The sequence below is a fragment of the Artemia sp. Qi Xiang Cuo genome, chromosome 6, assembly GCF_049724085.1.
Source record: "Artemia sp. Qi Xiang Cuo chromosome 6, ASM4972408v1, whole genome shotgun sequence".
In the NCBI taxonomy this organism is placed as follows: Eukaryota; Metazoa; Arthropoda; class Branchiopoda; order Anostraca; family Artemiidae; genus Artemia; species Artemia sp. Qi Xiang Cuo.
The window spans coordinates 19,367,999-19,386,814 of NC_142799.1; the positions used below are offsets into that span (position 1 = coordinate 19,367,999).

The 18,816-nt window shown below is 33.9% G+C and overlaps 1 protein-coding gene across 3 annotated transcripts in view; it reads left to right on the forward strand.

Annotated features, from left to right (window-relative positions):
* The window catches only part of fray (oxidative stress responsive kinase frayed), a 105,960-nt gene that overhangs the window by 73,173 nt on the left and 13,971 nt on the right, over positions 1 to 18,816 (forward strand). For 2 of the 3 annotated variants that reach the window (XM_089090524.1, XM_089090522.1), the window contains exons 6-9: positions 3,971 to 4,206; positions 8,480 to 8,699; positions 11,485 to 11,562; positions 15,059 to 15,189. In XM_089090524.1, coding sequence (XP_088946650.1) covers positions 3,971 to 4,206; positions 8,480 to 8,699; positions 11,485 to 11,562; positions 15,059 to 15,189 — 665 coding nt within the window. Of the gene's footprint in view, positions 1 to 3,970; positions 4,207 to 5,623; positions 5,662 to 8,479; positions 8,700 to 11,484; positions 11,563 to 15,058; positions 15,190 to 18,816 lie in introns of all 3 variants that reach the window. The other variant, XM_089090523.1, reaches the window with a different exon arrangement.

Genomic DNA, 18,816 nt, shown 5'->3' on the forward strand with positions numbered 1-18,816 from the left:
CTGAACCTATTGTTGAAACAGTAGGTCTAAGGGGAATATCTGGTTTGTGAATTTTGGGTGCACCATAAAATCTAGGACTGACCGGTCTGACAGGAATAAGTTTCTGATAAAGTTGATCATTAATCCTATTTGTGAGACTAAGACTATCCAAAGCTTTTTTTTACATTATCATAATCAACCTTTACAGCATTGACATTAACTTTTTTATATACTTTGTTGTTATTCAGGAGGTTTAATGATTTGCTGACGTACTCGGTCTCATTGAGGATTACTATTGTATTACCTTTATCAGCTTTGGTAATTATGATGTTGGTATCTTTCTTGAGATCACTTCAGATAAGATAAAGATAAGATCACTTCAGATCCACCAGGAGTATATGAGATTCCTTGCAGTTGTGGTGATACCTATATAGGTTGTACCATGAGATCTCTACATCACCGATTAAAAGAACATGCTGATTCCATTGATGCCTGCCTTAAAAAGACAAAGCTTAAGGAGGAAGATACTTTTTCTGCACTGGCCCATCATATTTTTGAAAACCCTTCTCACTCCGTTAATTTTGACCAGGCTCAACTTATTGCTATTGTTCCACAACTCTTAAACAAGAAAATTAGAGAAGCTCTGGAAATTGCTAAAACCAAACCAGCCATTAATAAAGACAATGGAGAGTTCCGCATCAGTGAAATTTGGGAACCCATTACCCATAGGATAAGAACTCGCAAAAAACTCCACCCTACTTCTATAGACCCAACCTTTTTGAGATCTACTAGGATAGCGGCCATCAATGCCTCTACCAAAATCCAGGCCATAGGCTATTACAACAATAATTCCAGGTTCAACTTATTATTAGTGCTGTTCAGTGATTTTAGTTTTATTTTATTTAGTGATTTTATATTCTGGCAAGAGTCTTGAATTTGAACCTGATGATGACAGGCACAGGTCCTGTCAAAATTATCGTTCCAAGATAACACAATACCTGACATCCATAGCTTAGGTAAGCTTATTACCATTATCACATTCTGTCATGTTTAGCTAAAAAGTTTTAGCTGTGTTGAAAAAAAGTTACACCCCTACAGGCTAAGCTCCTTGAGCCAAACAACCGCTTACAGTGCTTTTTAATTAATTTACTTGTATAAATAAAACGGTGATCAAAATCATATTGAGATTAATCCAGCCTTTCCAAATTACACATACTATTACCATTAGCAATTCATCGAGGCTCCTACCAAGCTGAAGCCATATTATTCAGCTACTCTTTTTTTTACAAAAATCTTATTGTTATGACCAGGGCCGTATCCAGGATTTTTTTCGGGAGGGGTTTTACAAAAGGATTTTTTTCGGGAGGGGTTTTACAAAAGGATTTTTTTCGGGGGGGGGGGGATACACAAAAAAACACATAAAAAATTTTATATTCATTTTTTTACGTTTTTACGAGTCGTACAGCCATTTCGGGGGGGGGGTCAAACCCCGAAACCCTTACCCTTGATACGACCTTGGTCAGGACCTATCTCCATCGCTTATGGCATCATTTCTGCTGATATTAATTTTTATACGTTCTATAGAGGAAGCTACCGAAAAAATGGTTTTTAATGATGTATTTTTACTCTAGCTTACTATAAATCCTATTATTGTATCTTTGTAAGTTCTGACACAAGACAGAACTTACAAAGAATTCTTACAGAAGTTTCTGCTACTGGGGAAAATGTTTTTTTTAAAGTAATTTTTTTTTACTTAGCCTATTATAAAGCTAAGGTCTAACACAAGACGCAACCTACAGGAGTTTTTATAGAAGTTTTGCTAAAGTAGCTGCTGGGGAAAATGCTTTTTAGAACATGACTTTCTTTTTTACTTTAGTTTATTATAATACTAAAATATGACAGAAGATAGAATTTAGAGACTTCTGAAAAAAGGCTCGGCTGAAGTAACTACCGGGGAAGAATGCTGTTTATTCTTTTTTTATTATTTTTTTTTTATTATTTTAGCCCATTATTAAACAAACTTTTGTCAGGAAATTTTGTAATTCAAAGTATCGATGTGATTTTGTCATGTGAATTATGGCTTGTTTCTCTGATTCAATATGAAATTTCTAAAGTCTTCAAAAATTTCATTGAAAAAAGAATCTTTAAAAAGAATACGAATTGCAAATGCTATTGGCATTATGTATTAAATTGTACTGTATGCAAAACTTATATTTATTTCTGAACGATTTCTCTGGCTGAAAAAAATAATTTTCTGAACTCTGATCAGAAACAGCAGCAAAGCCTCCACACAAAGACATTTTTGTTGGGCGACAGGAACTCGACAGGAAGATATTTTGTTTGGAAGTCTGCCAAAATGAAGTTTAACCCCTCTCACAACCAAGCTTAAGTTTTTTCATAAAATATTAAAAAAAAAAATACTCCGGCGTAAATATTGATACCTTATTTACCCTCCCCCGTAAAATTATAAAATTTCATTTTCTAAGACAACATTTATATCACGAAAAGTGCCATAGCTCTGAATTCTATCAGTTTATACTCAACTTGATCAAATGATTTAAGTCGAATTGTAGTGCCTCTTGCGTCCTTTCTTTTATTTTAATCAATAATTTTATTTTAATGAAAATGTGTGAATCACAAAAAGGCAGTCAAATTTAGACTGCCCTTTCGTTATGGGGACAGCAATTAAAGAAAAAAAATGTGTCCCTGGAATGTTGGCTGTACAGTCTAGTATAAATGGAGGCAATGTCTGCTGTAGTAAACTATCAAGTTGAACCAAAAATGTATCTGACAAGGGATCAAAGGGGTCGGTTAAGGGGAATCCTGGCCTTTAGTGGAGATTTGTTTTTTCTCGGCAAATGAGTATTTTCAATATTCTTACTTTGCTTACTCAGAATTAGATTATACTAATACTAGGATTTAGCTTACGCTAATTAAATTCAATTGAATATTTTGGGGAATTTTCTGATTGGATGGAAAATTCTACGAAGAATTGTGACTGGATTATACTAGTGCTAGCTAATTCTTGGTATTAAAATCTCATGGTGAATGAGTATTGCTATTAGAATCGTCAGGATTTTACGAAAAAAAAGAAAATGAAAAGATGTCAAAAGAGATGTTAGAAACAAGAAAGGAAAAAGGAAATTAGCAAACTAGTGAAAAACTAGTTTTGAGTAAAAGAAAAATCAGGAGGGGGAGTGAACTAATACCAGTGCAAAGATGCTATTGAACTGGGGTACATCTTTATATAAATTCTTCAGGAGCAGGAAAAAAATAGCCAAAAACCATCATAATATTACCAGAATAGCCAAGGGCGGGCAGTGTCGTAATTCATAATTGCAAATTTTGAATAAAAGGAATATATAATACCCATAAAGAAGAACTTGCCATTTTAAAAAGGCAAAATGGGTTATCTATCAGAACTCATCAGAGAGACAACAGCAGTATATATGGTTATTAGTGCTTTCTCCCTGTCATGATTTATTAGAAAAAATTCTGAGTTGCACAAAGTGCAGCAAAAAACAGTGATGAGCTATGCACAGACCATTCCAACTTCAAACTTCTGGTAGTGCTCTGCCCCTCCCTCCGTTCTAAAAATGATCTCAAGATGATTACTTTTGTTTTTGTTATTTATTTTCCATCTAATCCACGTTGTTTCTTTGTGGTTTTTCGATTTTGTGGTCACTCGCCTAGATGTTTGAAATTTCTAAAAAATTTCCCTATAATCTCTTATGTATTTTCATGTTACCAATCTTCTGCGGTTTTCCAGTCGTGGAGCCACATCCTCTAAAAAAAAAAAAAAAGAAAAATCAACATATTTGAACACGGATGTTAAATCGAAATAAAACAAATGTTTATAATTAAAATTTTTGAATACAAAAATAAATAAATAAAAAACGGCAGGAAAACTCTGATTTTTGTAGGTTTTATACACTTTCCTGAAGCTAGGTAGGCCCAGCTATTATATGATTTACAACTTGAATTGTTTCAGGTAACTGGCTATGATTTCAAAGCAGACATCTGGTCTTTTGGTATAACTGCAATTGAACTGGCTACAGGTACTGCCCCTTACCATCGCTTTCCGCCCATGAAAGTTCTCATGCTAACCCTCCAAAACGAACCTCCTTCCATTGATACTGGGGCTACAGAGAGAGACCAGTATAAGAACTATGGTAGTAAATTCAGAAAAATGATATCTGATGCTCTCCAAAAGGATCCGAAGAATAGGTAATTTTGGACCAATATACGTGGATTGAACACGTCGATGCTTAAGCAGGGTTTAACCATTTTGAAAATAAATTTAAAATTCCGAGTTTTGCATCTAAGCAGTTACGTAATTCCTAAATATATAGTAATATACTAAATACTATATATAGTAATATACTAAATATATACTAATACTGTTAAAAATGAATCAAAGCATAAAGATGCCTGAGATCCACAAAACTGCGCATTTCTTTCGACTTTACTACTAAGTAGTTTGTTCTAAATTAATAAATTTCCGCTTTCGTTCAACCATTTCTCATAAACCCTTCGCACCTTGTTCAAGGATACCCTGCTACCGTATTCGTTTGTCTGTATTTGGACAACCAAAGAGCTGTGTTTAGTAGTCTGTGGCTTTTCGTCCATAGAACAGTATGATCTTACATTTGCGTAGTTGTGTTGGAGTAAATTAGTAAATTCAATTGACGTTAAGGCTCATTCATTATGAAAGTTTACACGGGTTGAAGTTCAGGCCATTTAAAGTTTATGTTTTCTGTGCAAATCTTTGGTATTATATTTTCCTGCGATCCTACTTTTAATGTTTCAGTGATAGAAGACAATTTTGCTATCATTTGATAGCTGAAATTCAGCTTGATCTATCTATCAAATTGAATTCTTAGGTTAGATTAGGTTATATTAGATTATGAATACCAAAAATGGGTTAAAAACCTAACTTAACCTAACCTAGCCCAAACCTAACCTGTCATTATCAAACCTTGCATAAAACTGAAAATGTTGATTGGCAACGCTGACTAAATCCAAGAAGAAAAAAAGGTATTTCGGACATTCACAGTAACATATATTTGGAAATATTGTTATAGAAAAGAAATTATTTTTATTTTTTAAGGATGTTTAGATCATTCTGATAGGAGACCCCAGTTAGTATCATAATTCGGGCTCAATTATCGGAAATCAATTAATCCATTGGTATAGATATATTTTCCTTTCGATGCAAGTTACACCTGTTGGCTTGTCACGAAATTGCATGTTTTACTGAGAACATTAACCTTAAGAGCCGAAAAAATGCTATTTGTCACCCTAAAGAGAATCAAATAGTGATTATAGTCGGACCCTTGACGATTTAACGTGGGATAATGTTCATAATTTATTTCAAGCAATTTCAAAGCTCATTAAAAAGGTAACAAAAATAAAAGAATATAGGATATTTGATCAAAACCAAATCTGAATTATTCTGAAAGTAATAATTAGTTAATATAAATCCTTGATATGGATTCGTCATATTTGATACAATCAGTCTGCAATGCAGTAGGATCTTCTGTAATTGATAATTAGTCAGTATTTTTTATTTTCAAGAATTTCGATTTATACTGGGGCTACAGACAGAGACCAGTATAAGAACTATGGTAGTAAATTTAGAAAAATGATATCTGATGCTCTCCAAAAGGATCCGAAGAATAGGTAACAATTGTAATTTATGTAGATATATGTCAGGGCTCCTGTGGAGTTACCTTTTCGCTTTTTTGTCATATTTTTCATACCGAGTCACTTTTGAATGGAAGTCTTTTCTCATTTTTTGTAAACTATTGAAACAATATCTGGTCCCAGTGTTGCCAGAATTGCCAGCGTTGCCAAAATATTATGTTGGTGAACTGCCTTTAAAAATAATTTTTTTTGTTTGTTTGTTTTTTTTTTTTATAGGTTACAGTATAGTCAGAGGCGGTTTAGGAGGGGAGCCCTTGCCCCGGGCGGAGAAATTTTAGGGGTGCGATATTTCAAATAAAAGGTCCAACATTTCTAATCATATTGTAATTTTAGAAATTTTACGAGTATATTTATTAAAGTAGAGGGTGACGTTGGTAGTAAGCATAATTTGATGAAACTTGAAATATGCAATAAACTAACAGCCAAACTTGAAGAAGATAGGTCTCTCTTCATTGTCAACGACAATTGACAGGTGTTGGAATAATCTAGTCAGTATTACAAATAAATCAGGTATTTATACCCTCAAAAAGTTTCTTTTATCTATTTTTTTCGAAAATGATTTTTTGTCCTTTATTGATATTTTTGCCCTTCCAGGGGAGGGAGCTGAACTACTTAACAGTTAATATTATTGTGCATACCGTGCTCTGTGCCCTTATATGTTAAAATATTTGAGTCTGCTTTTGCAAAAAGGAGAAAATTACCTTAAGAAGATAACTAAATTAGATAAAGTGGCTAATTAAAATCAGACTAATTTAGCAATACAATTGCAAAAGATAGGGCGCGGTCAGTTTGAGAGGTTTGTAAAAATTATAATGAGACTGCTAAATTAAATGCAGCATAACGCCGTCCACATCTGTTAGATCATTTCTCATAAATCATTCCCATACTGTTCAAGGATACTTGCTATTCGTCTGTTAATATTGCGACAATCTAAGAGCTGTGTATAAGTAGTCTATGGTTTTTCGTCCGCAAAAGTGTGCTATTTATAAATTCATATGGTTGTATTGGAGTAAACCCCATTGAGGCTAAGTTTCATTTACTATGAACTTTTAAACAGGTTTAGATACAGGCCATTTAAGGTTTAGGCTCCCTGTGCAGTCCCATACTTTTAATGTTTCAACGAAAGGTGGCGGTATTACTATCAGTGATTACTGAAATTCAATTTGATTCATCTCCCAAATTAATTTTCTAAATCTGCTGTGCTTTTTTTTATAAAAAAGATAGGATACAAATCTTTGAATTTTTTTTTTCATTTTTAGGTAAGTTAGATCTTTCTCTTTGGAAAGTAGGTAATATTCTACTTTTGACTCAGTGGTCTGAAATTAATTAATCCAATGGTATATTAATATCTTGTCCTCGTGGTGAAAGTTACAGTTGCTGGCTTGTCGCAAAATTTGATGTTTTACTGGGAGTACTAGCCTTAAATCCCAGAATGACCTGATGCTAGCGATCAGGTTCTACTATCAATCAAAACATGAAACAAGCCAATAATGCCTTTTTTTTAATATCTTGATTTGTAAGATGGAAACTAATCAAAATGGTCCGCTCAAAAACTAGACAATCAATCAAAACCATGTATAAAAATAATATTATTGGTCAACCCGAAGAGAATAGGAAACTTATAGATTCGGATCTTCGGCGATTTAATAATCTTATTGGTCAACGCGAAGAGAATAGGAAACTTATAGATTCGGTTCTTCGACGATTTAACGTGGGAGGATGGAATTTAAAAACTATTTGCGCCAATTATGGTGTAGCGTCTGGCGACTTCATTTAAAAAAGTATAAATTTTCAAAGAATTGGTATTTTTGATAAGATTAATCCGCAATCTAAAAATAAGATTAATCCGCAATCTAATACGATTAAAGCTGAAATTTCTCTGTAAGTTATTATGATATTAGGTGTGCTATAGACAGACTTTGGATTTATTTGCTTTCCCCTGCGTTTTGAAGTACATACAAAGACAAAGGCCAACAAATACGGCAAAAAGACAACAAAGCCGTCAATCGCTAGATGGCGATGGCTTTTTTTCGATACTGACGGGAGTTCCCACTCATGAGTTTCCAATGCTGTTTGAGCGCCTTTTACAAATTTCAAATCAATTGAACTCTGTTTGGGGTTTATCTAAATCTGAATGTCAGCTAAACCTTTGTTGTTAATGGTTTTGGGATCGACTGTTTCCTAAAATGGGCATAACTTGGATCTAATAATCAATCAGATGCTTTGCTGAATTGATCTTTGCTCTTGAATCATTTCTCCTAACTCTGGACTAAATGCGGTTATGCAAAATGGTTCAGAGCTACCCAAAAACATCGGAATTCTGAGTTATGTTAATAATAATGCAATCGAAAATTATTTGTAGGTAACAGGCTCCTGAAGGCTCCTGAAATAACAGAGAGTTTGATCTTTTATTGAGGTTTGGTGTCACAGTTTTGAGTAATAAAAATTACTGTTATTTTTTCTCCGGTAGTAAGATAATGTGTATATATGCCATAACATGTCAAAAAATTTAAAACAAGTATGTTAAATGGGTCATTAAAAAAATAAAAAAGGAGCAAAGTGAACTTATTCAAATACCAAAAAGTAAATTAGTCTTAATATTTAATTATTTTCTGCCTAATATAAGGATCGATTTTTTTTTTTTTTTTTTTATCTTGAAGTTAAGCAGCGAACGAGGGACAATACGGAAAGGGCTGAAAATCTCCCTTCGGTGTTTCGATGGTAAAGAAATAGAAGAATCATCCTCGGCTGTGAGTATAGTATTGACAGCATAAAAATACTGTTTTATTTATAGACCAACTGCCACTGAGCTGCTCAAGCATCCTTTCTTCAAGAAGGCCAGGGACAAGAAATTCCTTCAAGAAACTCTTCTGTCAAATAGTCCTGGTTTAGAGTTGAGGTCACAGAAAGCCAAAGTTAGTGGTCGAAATCCCCACAGTGGCAGGCTTCACCGTACAGAAGCTGGAAATTGGGTCTGGTCATCAGATGAAGATTCAACTGATGATGAACAAGAGGTAATTAAAAATTTTACAGCTTTTCTAATAAAATAAAATGCTATTAAATCTAATTACAAACGTAATAAAATAAGTTGTCAAATGTAAAATTTGTAGAAAGTAAAATGTAGTATTGTAAAATTGTAATTTAGACCACTTTTTGAATAAAAAAAAAAAAATATCCGCAGTACGAAGGTGAAATGGAATAAAAAAGAAAACGTATCTGTCATCTAGCGTTGCTTTTCAGTACTGAACTTGTGTAATAAACAGAAAAGTTAGATAAGTAATGTAAAGAATAAATAATAAAGAGCTAAAATTTACTTTTTCCATAATCAAACATAACTTTTTGCAAACATTTGCAGAGGAATTTTATGGTTCAAACATGAGCTTGTGTTGTAGTTGCCAGACACCAGCTCCAAAAACTTGGGATCAAGCTAGGACGTAATCATCCCCCACCCTTCCCAAAAAAGGAAAATCACAGACTTACGTTAACATTGGGGTAAAAATTCGTTAAATATTGAAACTAACTAGTCTATGGTATGAAAGTCTAGAATTAGTATTTAAATCTAATAAGAGTTTAGTTGTTGTTTTGTTTTGTCACTTAAGTTTATAATGAGGATTACAAAACTATATATTGGGGCGGAAAATTACTATCTCCTGCTGGGAAGTGTTTTTGCCTCTGACAGTAAGGAAAGAATTAGTCTTAGAATACCTAGAAGGAGTATATTGAGGGATTTTGTTCTGTTTAAAGAGTAAGGGCTAGTTTTAATGGTCCTCATTATTTTAGACACTACACCATCTATTAAGTAGTGGCTTAACCAACTTCACCATGGCTTTGTTCTCATAAATTATGTCAAGCCTTTACTGAAGATTTTATTCGGGGGGGGGGGGGCGAAGATGCAAAATAACCCAGCAGGAGTTATTAAATCAGTGCAAGTATTCGCAGGACTCCTGTGCAGCTGAACCCGTGCTTAACTGAGCCCCGTGCAAATTAACAAATTAAACTGAACCTTCGTGCAACTCAGCTCCTGTTTAACTCAACAACAAACCTTAGGTTAGGTTGAGTTAAATGAGGTAACTTTAAAAAACTTTAACTGATAACTTTAAAAAATTGATTAAAGACTAAATTCTAGCATACGTTAGAGTGCTATTCTCATTGAATAGACACTTTTTTGGACGAAATTTTTTTTCTAAAGTAAATAAATATAGTCAATGGTGGTGTCAATTGAGAAAGCTCGGTCAGGGGGTTGCATTTGCCCCCTTCCGCCACCTAGATCCACTCCCTGATTTTTGATATAGCTTTTTGGGTATTGTAATTGAACAATATCATTTTTTTGTATTTTAATTTGAAAAAACTATCAATAATAAAATACCCCCCCCACTAGACTTAATGGGCTTGAGTTATTTGAGTGATTAATCGTACTGGTGTTTAGTTTAATGAGAGATTAGTTTGACGAGGGTTTTTTAAAGGGATTCAGTTACACGTACACCTGTTCATCATGTTTATTTAATTTCTTTTTATTCTTTGTAATTCTAATCTATCTTAGCATTGATTAAAGAAATGCTACGTCATTATTTTAGAGACAAAAATTTAAATATAGGAATGAATTGGTCAATAGAGAAACGTTAACACTAATTTTGGAATCTTTTTGGACAACAAGAAAAGCTACTATACTCATAATAGTTAAAATACTATATTTATGTGTTTAGATTGGAGTCTCTCACCTTTTCTTTTGGTATTTAAAATGTAAATCTGCTTTGTTAGTTTCCGATGAAGCACTGGGATGATTATTTACATCATTGCCATTATCGGGGCAACTATGAAAATTATTGCTTCTTTTACTCCCAAGTAATTCAACAAATAAATGCTGTTAAAAAATAAATAAATATCAAAACATTTTTTTTGTATAGACGAAGTTTTAAACACACCCCTATACTATCGAAATAGGTAAACTAGACTTTCAGAAACGCTCTGAGAAATAGGAAATAAATTTAAGGGAGGCTATTTACGTACCCTCATACAGTGTCATGCAAAATAGCATTTCATTTCAGGAAATAGTCTTTTAGATAATAAATAGTATAACAATTGTGTTTATCGGGGAGGGAAGGGATTAAGTTATTTATTTTTTGGAATAAGTTTGGCAGCTATAGTTATATTAATTTTTTCGTTGATCTGGATTTTGCTATGAAATAATTGTTGGTTTATAGAATTCTGTAAATGATGAAAAATGTTTTGAATGCACAAATATGCCCCATTCATGTTTAGTGATTATTGTTGTCTGCATATTTTAGCCAATTCTGTATTTTCCAATAGAAGCTAAAATAAATATGCTCTGGAGGGGTTTTGGGGCTTATTGTCTAGCTGTAATTGGCAATGTTAACAGATAATCGGCTCATTTAGTGGCAGCTTTTAATTATTTTTTTTAATTTTCATTTAAATTTCTTTATTTACAAACAAAACATAACAACTAAATCACTAATAACCGCCCCAAAAAGATACAAAAAAGCACATGCGACGGGGCGGCTACTTACAATTTTTAAAACAAATAATTAATCAAACTAACCAAATAAATAAAAAATAAATAAATTATATCTAACATTCTACCATAATAATAGGAATAATAATAATAATAACAAATAAATCAAAACTACCAACCTTTTCCTAATAAACATTTTTTAAATTACTTTTAAATAACGCGAGGTTCTCAGCTGCCCGAATGCTCTCTGGAATGGAGTTCCATACACGGTGCCCGGAAAATCAGTATTTAATCTCATGGGGCCCTGAAAATCAGTATTTAATTTCCAGGTATATGACACACAAAGACGAGCCAACGTTACCAACGACACTATCAAGAAGGGCTCTGAAGAAGCAAAGGCAATGCAGGTAATTGTTACCCTTTTTGTATTTGATGTAAAGGAGTGAGTAATTGTAAAGCAGGGGCGTAATTTGCTTTGGTGCAGGGGGAGGCAACTGCGCCCTGCAGACCCACGTTTGGACCCCCCCCCCCTCCTGACCTCAGTTTGCCCCGCCTCCCCAGCTGAAATTTAGTTACTGCAAAAATCTTGTCAAAATTAAGATTAAGATAAATCTTGTCATAATTCAAGTATCCAGAGAAACAGGTTTTCTTTAGTATATCTTTGCCTTTACGGTAATATATGACTCAGTTTTCAGTTTTCATTGTCATTTTCACTTGATTTGGGAAAATTGGCTCCAACTTGCAGAAGGATTTTGACGAAATTACGCTACCGTTGTAGAACATACAAAATAAACATATGTAACAATCCTCGAACAATGTGAAAATAAATACAAATAAAGAAGACAAACGCTCCATTGGCGTGAATGGTTCGAAGTAGTCAGGTAATGTCTTAAGGCTAAGACTATGGCACAGGGAAACTCCTGACAATTAAACCACTGTATTTTACCTATGCCTAAAGTAACGAAAAATGAAGAAAAGGAAAAAAAAGTTTAAATTTTGGTGCATGGTGTATCTGTAGCTCTCTTTTTATATCCACATGTTTATTATTCCTCTGTCTATGAATGAACGTCTGAAGCATTAGGTAGATTAGGTTTAATTTAATTATCCTAATATTTATTTCTTTATTTTGCTGAAAGGAATAAAATGCGACTGAAAATATATCCGTCGAATGTGATTTAATATCACATTGGGTAAATCTGCCATCTATTGACGCCTGAAACAAGTATTTTGGCTTAAAAACATGGTTTGATTTTTTCTCTTCTAAAAAGTGTACATGTCAATGTTTTTTATTAGATATAGTCTTAAGGGCTAGGCACACGTAGCTGATCTCGGGAAACGATTTCAGCAAGGGTGTATTCCACGTCGAGTGATTATAATTAATGATGCTAAGAGGCTTAGGGACGTTTTTCGGTGACTAATCATCATTAATTACGATTAATATACGATAATCATTAAATACGATTGATTACATGCCTTAAGCTCTAAAGCCCTAGTGCATTCATTGTCTAAAACGTAATTACTGATGATTAATCACCAAAAAACGTCAGTAAGCCCCGCCTCTTAGCATCATTAATCAGAATCACTCGACGTGGAATAAACCCTTGCTGAAATCGGTTCCCGAAATCAGCTACGTGTGCCTAGCCCTCTAGAGTTAGAGTTATAATGCTTAGTTTTAGTATGTTAGTGTTACTAGCTCTAGTGTAGTATTTCCTTGATATTAACTGCCAGTGAATTATTTATAACTGTCTGAAGTTCGTCAACTCTGATACTGAAATTTGTAGATCGTGGTCGATCGTTTAAAAAAATAAAGAAGGCTCAAAGTTGCAGCATTGCTCCCTACACAGCGGTATATATATGTAAATGATCTAGATGCAATGTAAATACTGCAACGCATCTACAGCGATGTGTAGAATTAACAAATTATTTGTCACCAATTGAAGTTTGCAGCTGCTCATATTGCAATTTGCAGATCTTGGTTGATCGTTTCACTGAAGGCTCAAAGTTGCAGCATTTCTCTACACAGCGATATATGCGATGTAAATACACCAACACTTCTCTAGCGATGTGTAGAATTAACGAATTATTTCTCATCAATTGAAATTCGTAGCTGCTTATACAGCAATTTGATCTTTGGTTTTATTTGGTTATCTACTTTGTTGTAGTTGCGAAGAAATTTTGGATGTATCAATTTGCAGAAATCTGGCGGAGAGTCAATCGGTTTGGTAGAGCTATTTCTGCCTTCAAGCTGGCTGACTGATTGCGGTATAGGACTGTTCAGATTTTTCTCCAAAATCTTTGAAGTATCGTGACGGCGTATAAATTCATTTCTTAACCCCCCTTCCCCTAAAAAAAAATGACACTGTCTGCAATGACACTTTTGGCGATGAGAAGATTGGCAAGGAAGTTGTTTTGTCACCTTTTGTTTTTCAACTAAAAATCAGGGAAATTATCTATGGATAGGTTTGATAAGGACTTGGCTGTTCTTGACAAGTGAATAATGACCAGCTGCATGGGAGGTTATCCCCCAAGCAGATAAGGAACCCACTATAGACAGACAGTCAACAAAAAATGTAGGATGATATTAAAGAACAAGCCCCGGTATTTTTTTATTGCACTAACTTTTTTAAATGTCGTCTATTTTCTTAAAGCACCAAGGACATTAAAAATGGAATTTTTTTTATTTAATATTTTGAAAAAAATAGAATTTAATTTTCAATGGAAAATATCTCCATGTACAGTTAGGTAGTTTTTGGTAGTAGCGGGTGCCAAATGTAAAAAAAAAAGAAACGGGTGAAAAGAAAACTGCTTAAGAAGGTGTAGCTCTCCTAAGGTGTAGCTCTCCTTTGGGGATTAAGCTCCCTCGCCCCCTCCGATTCCTGCCATTTTTTGTTAACCTCAAAAAGGGTTTTTATCTGAGAGAAGTATAGGAAAGGTACAAAAAATTGGATATTTCTGGGGAAGGAGAAATACGATTACTTGACAGATTCATTGCAGAAATGCTCCTAACCTACTTCAAAAAATAAAACTGGGCTATGGAGAAGGGTGAAAAAATTTATAAGACAGTTTTATTATATATAAAAGTCCAAAAAACACCCCATTGAACGAATTGACGAGTTCAAATATCCTGGCAGCTGAATATTCGAGTTCAGATAAATTTAAGTATATTTTAGAGGTTATTTTAGTTAAAATATCTTGGTGGCTGTATATTCAAAGAGATGCAATTATCTTCTGGATACTTATGTTTACTTCTGTAGTTGTTCCGCAGAGCCATCTTAGAAATAAAATTGTAATTCCTTATATATGAAGGTCCCAATTCCATTGAAGGTTCCAAAGATAGCTTTTCTTTGAAGGTGTAGCCGCCTTTGGGAATAATGCGATTCTTGTCAAATTTAGTTTGTTTTATATTTTCACTATTCAAAATGGCATCGCTGACTAAAATGTGGTACTGCTCTAAAAATTTCATAATCTTGAAACAACGAAAAGGAAATTTTTCAAAATCATAGTTTTCATCTACAAACAGACCTCATATGGATCCAGATGATGTCTCTTCGTACTCTAAGAGGGTGGGTACTAAATTAAAATATGGTTGCCACTTCCTCCTCCAAAAAAAAAGACATAAACTCAAAATTTTTCAAAATCATAGTTTTCATTTACGAACAGACCTCATATGGTTCCAGGTTATGTCACTTCGTACTCTAAGAGGGTGGGTAATAAATTAAAATATGGGTGCCATCCCCCCCCCCCAAAAAAAAACAAACGTAAACTCAAATTTTGTTCCTCAATATACAAAAGGATTTAATATTCAGACTGACAGAAGACCCAGAATCTACAGGAAAGGAAAGTGGTAATTGAAACAGTAAAAGGAATTATATGGTTTAAATGTAAATTTGTTTCTTTTTTCAGTCGTTGAATGGTAGAGCTCCTGATAGCGACGCCACAATTAATCGTGGAGGTGGAGGGGGCATTGGTGCCTACATCCCCTCTGACGATTCTTCTCCAGAGCAGGAATCAATTAGTTTTGTACTTCGAATGAGGTCAGTTTTTTTATTACAGTTAAATGATAAGAGTGCAAACTCAAGGTGAGATCCTAAAAAAACGTCATATTATACGATGTAAGATCCTATAGCTTTACGTATTTTTTCTTTCATTTTACTGTGTGTCAATTATATTACCGCTGCACTACCAGTGGACCTTTTTGTTAAAGGCATTTGAACTTCTCAGAGGCGTTTGTCACTGATAAACCGGATTTTTAAAAAGATTGCCAGTTATCAGTTGAACTAAAAACTTTACAAAACTGGTTTGTCCAATCGCAATCTGTGGAAAGTTTATAAAACTCAACTCACGACTGGGCAAAATTTACAATCCAAATCCACAATCTTCTTTCCTAGCATAGTTGTAGTGAAATAGAATTTTCATAATTTGGATTATCAGCAGAACGGCAAATTTAAAATTCAGGTTGGGATTTTATAATTCGGTTTGTGTGTGAAAAGGGTATTACTTCAGCTGTTTGACAATAATACCATTTTTAGATAAAATAACTTTGTATTTCAAAATAGATGTAAATTTGTCGCTATACTATAAGTGGAGCCTCTGTTAGAGGCACTTGAACTTATTTAATACAATTGTTTGACGCTAATACCTTGTGATATGATAATGCTTTATTTTGAAAATAGTTCTCACAAGAAAACATTACCAAACTTGAATTTATCTTCAGAAAAAATAATGCAGAAAGATTTAAATAAAAAGCAAGACTTAATATAAAAAGCTTAAACTTCATAGATCAGTCAAAAAATTAAAATCAGTGCGAAAAAGGTTGCAAAAAACAACCTTACCTTAGCTCCTCCTGTACCTCCAGAGGCACACAGGGCGTCCGTTAACAGTCTCCAATCATCCCGCAAATGAGCTGCGGCGTAGATGTCCTCCCACTCTGGGATTAAGGATCCATGAAGTGCTCTCCTGTCCCGCTCATATACCCATGCCCGCTCATATGTCATCTTTTGAAGTATCGTGACGGCGTATAAATTCGTTTCTTAAACCCCTCCCCCTAAACAAAATAAATGACTGTCTATAAAATTTACATATCCAACAGGGATATGTATCTAACGGGGGGGTGGTTACCCAGTTTGCCCCCCCCCCCCGAAATAGTTCTAACAAGAAAACATTATCAAACTTAAATTTCACTTCAGAAAAAATAATATAGAGAGATTTAAATAAAAAGCAAGACTTAATCTAAAAAGCTTAAACTTCATATATCTACCAAAAATTAAAATTAATGTGAAAAAAAGCTGCAAAAAACAAAACAATCCTATTCATGTATGATAAGAAAAATTTGTTGGTCAAGTATTTAAAAAAGCTAGAGAAATCGTTAAAAATTGAAAAAAAATACTCAGTTGTAAAACGATAAAAATCAAAACTTAAAAAAGGGGCCATCATGTTGGTTTAAAAGAGGGTAAACAATCCATAATTAAGCTAAATTTGAACATTAGAAACTTGCCCGTATTTCGAACAGTAAGCCGCACGAAAAATATGGTTCTATCCCACTTTCTAGTGCTATAGTGACAGAAAGGTTGAGATGGATAGAAGAGATATTGCAAATGAAGGATGAAGATGGTTCTTTTGGGCCATCCATCTAGAGCCAAACGAAGAGCAGGTCATCCTTAAATGGGTGCAAGAGGTCGTAAGAAAAGATATAAAGGAAACTGGAACTAATTGAGAGGGTGTTTAAGAGAGGCTATTGGTAGATTAGGAGCGTGCGCTGCTATGTTGGCCTCAGGTGGCTTGGTGCTGCAGTGAGTTGTGAGTAGTAGTAGTAGCAGTGGTTTTTATAGCCCTTTTATCAAAAATAAAAATGTGTACAATGTTATAGCCAGCAGATAATACTGTTTTTAAGTTATTTCTTTAGCGCGTTCCAGACGCTCTAATAAAAAGCTTTTTTACACACGACACATCACAATGTATACGTATATAGTATACCGCGAAGTCTTATAAACCGACTTGCCAACCGAGCTCGGGTTTTTTGTTGCAATTTTTAGCAAAATTAAAGGCGATCAGAGGTTTTTGACAAAAACAGCAATATAACAATAGAACAGACCAAAAAAATAGTACACTGACATGCACACCGGATCTTCAACACTTAACGTAGATCAGCACAACTGATAGGGACTGTACAGCCAAATGCTGAATTCTTTTCCTTGCGAAGGAGGAGTGCTACAGAGGCACAATTTCATATTTTGGGATATTTATCGCTCTCACCAATTCTGACCATAAGGGACTTAAGGGTCTTGTAAGACATTTTTAACTATTATAGATGTTGTAACAGCTATTGAGGTTGGTGCAAGTGGGATAGTTCACTCAAGGAGTTTGTTGTGTCCAAGCTTACATGTCGATGCTCGAACAAGTTTAGTGCTTTAACCGATGAAATATATTGCTGAGTATAAGGTATTGGAAAAAAATACAGCTTACCATAAGCACTTGCATATAAGCTCATTTGGCTATGATATTCACATTTAGTATAAGCAGTTTTGTCCTTTAGTTTCCACTGAAACAGACTAAATGTGTCAATTTCTTCGGTTGGTATTGCAAAAATATTGTTCAGCTTCCCAACATGCATATATATCATATTGAAATGAAATTTTCTTCTATAGAAGCAACTTCTTTTACGTTTCTAACCTCTATGAAGAAGTAACCTGTAAAAAAACGAAAATGTTGATATTCAGCTTTCTAATTTGTATAGATATTGTATTGAACTGTAGTCTTCTTATAAAGAAACAACACAAAAGGACCAAAAAAAAAACACCAAAATGTTGTCTTTTAGCTTCTCAAGTTGTACAGATATGTTGAATTGTGGTTTTCTTCTAAAGAAGCAGCCTTTGTTGCGCCTCTACATTCTAGCAAGGAATTAACCTCTAAAAACAATAAAATCTTGTTATTCAGCTTCCCAACATGTATGGACATCATGTTGAAACGTGATTTACTTCTACAGAAGTAAGCACTTTAGCGGATCTAACCTCTATGAAGAAGTAACCTCTAAAAAACGCGAAAATCTAGTCATTCAGCCCAGGCTCAAGAGTTGCATAGATATCATGTTTAAACGGGGTTTTCTTCTAAAGAAGCAATGCCTTTAAAATTAAAAAAATATGGTCCTTCCGGCACAGCAGACCTTTAAAGAGCTGTTGCACGCACGAACACAAGAGATCGTCTCTGGGCTTGTGCTCGTTCCAAAATTTCAAGTTTTTGCATTTTATTTTATATTTCACTGTATAAAAAAAGGCACTTTCCCTTCTCCCCCCCCCCCCCGCCCTCCCCCAGCTAGAAGTGAAGTACTGTGCACCAACATGTATTTTCTTGTACTCAAAATGATAATGCTACTAAACTTTTAATTATACATTTTATAGATCGAATCATTAATTTTATTATTATTGCACATAATTCCCTGTTGAAATAGAAACTACTAAATGTATTCAGAAACTACAGAAGTATTCATTGTGCTTGGAAAAGCTATGTGGGCTAGACGTATAAATCAAATAATTTGAACGAGCTACATATTTTTAGTATATATAGTACATGTATTTTTATAATTATATTTTCATATAATATATATAATATATATATATATATATATATATATATATATATATATATATATATATATATATATATAT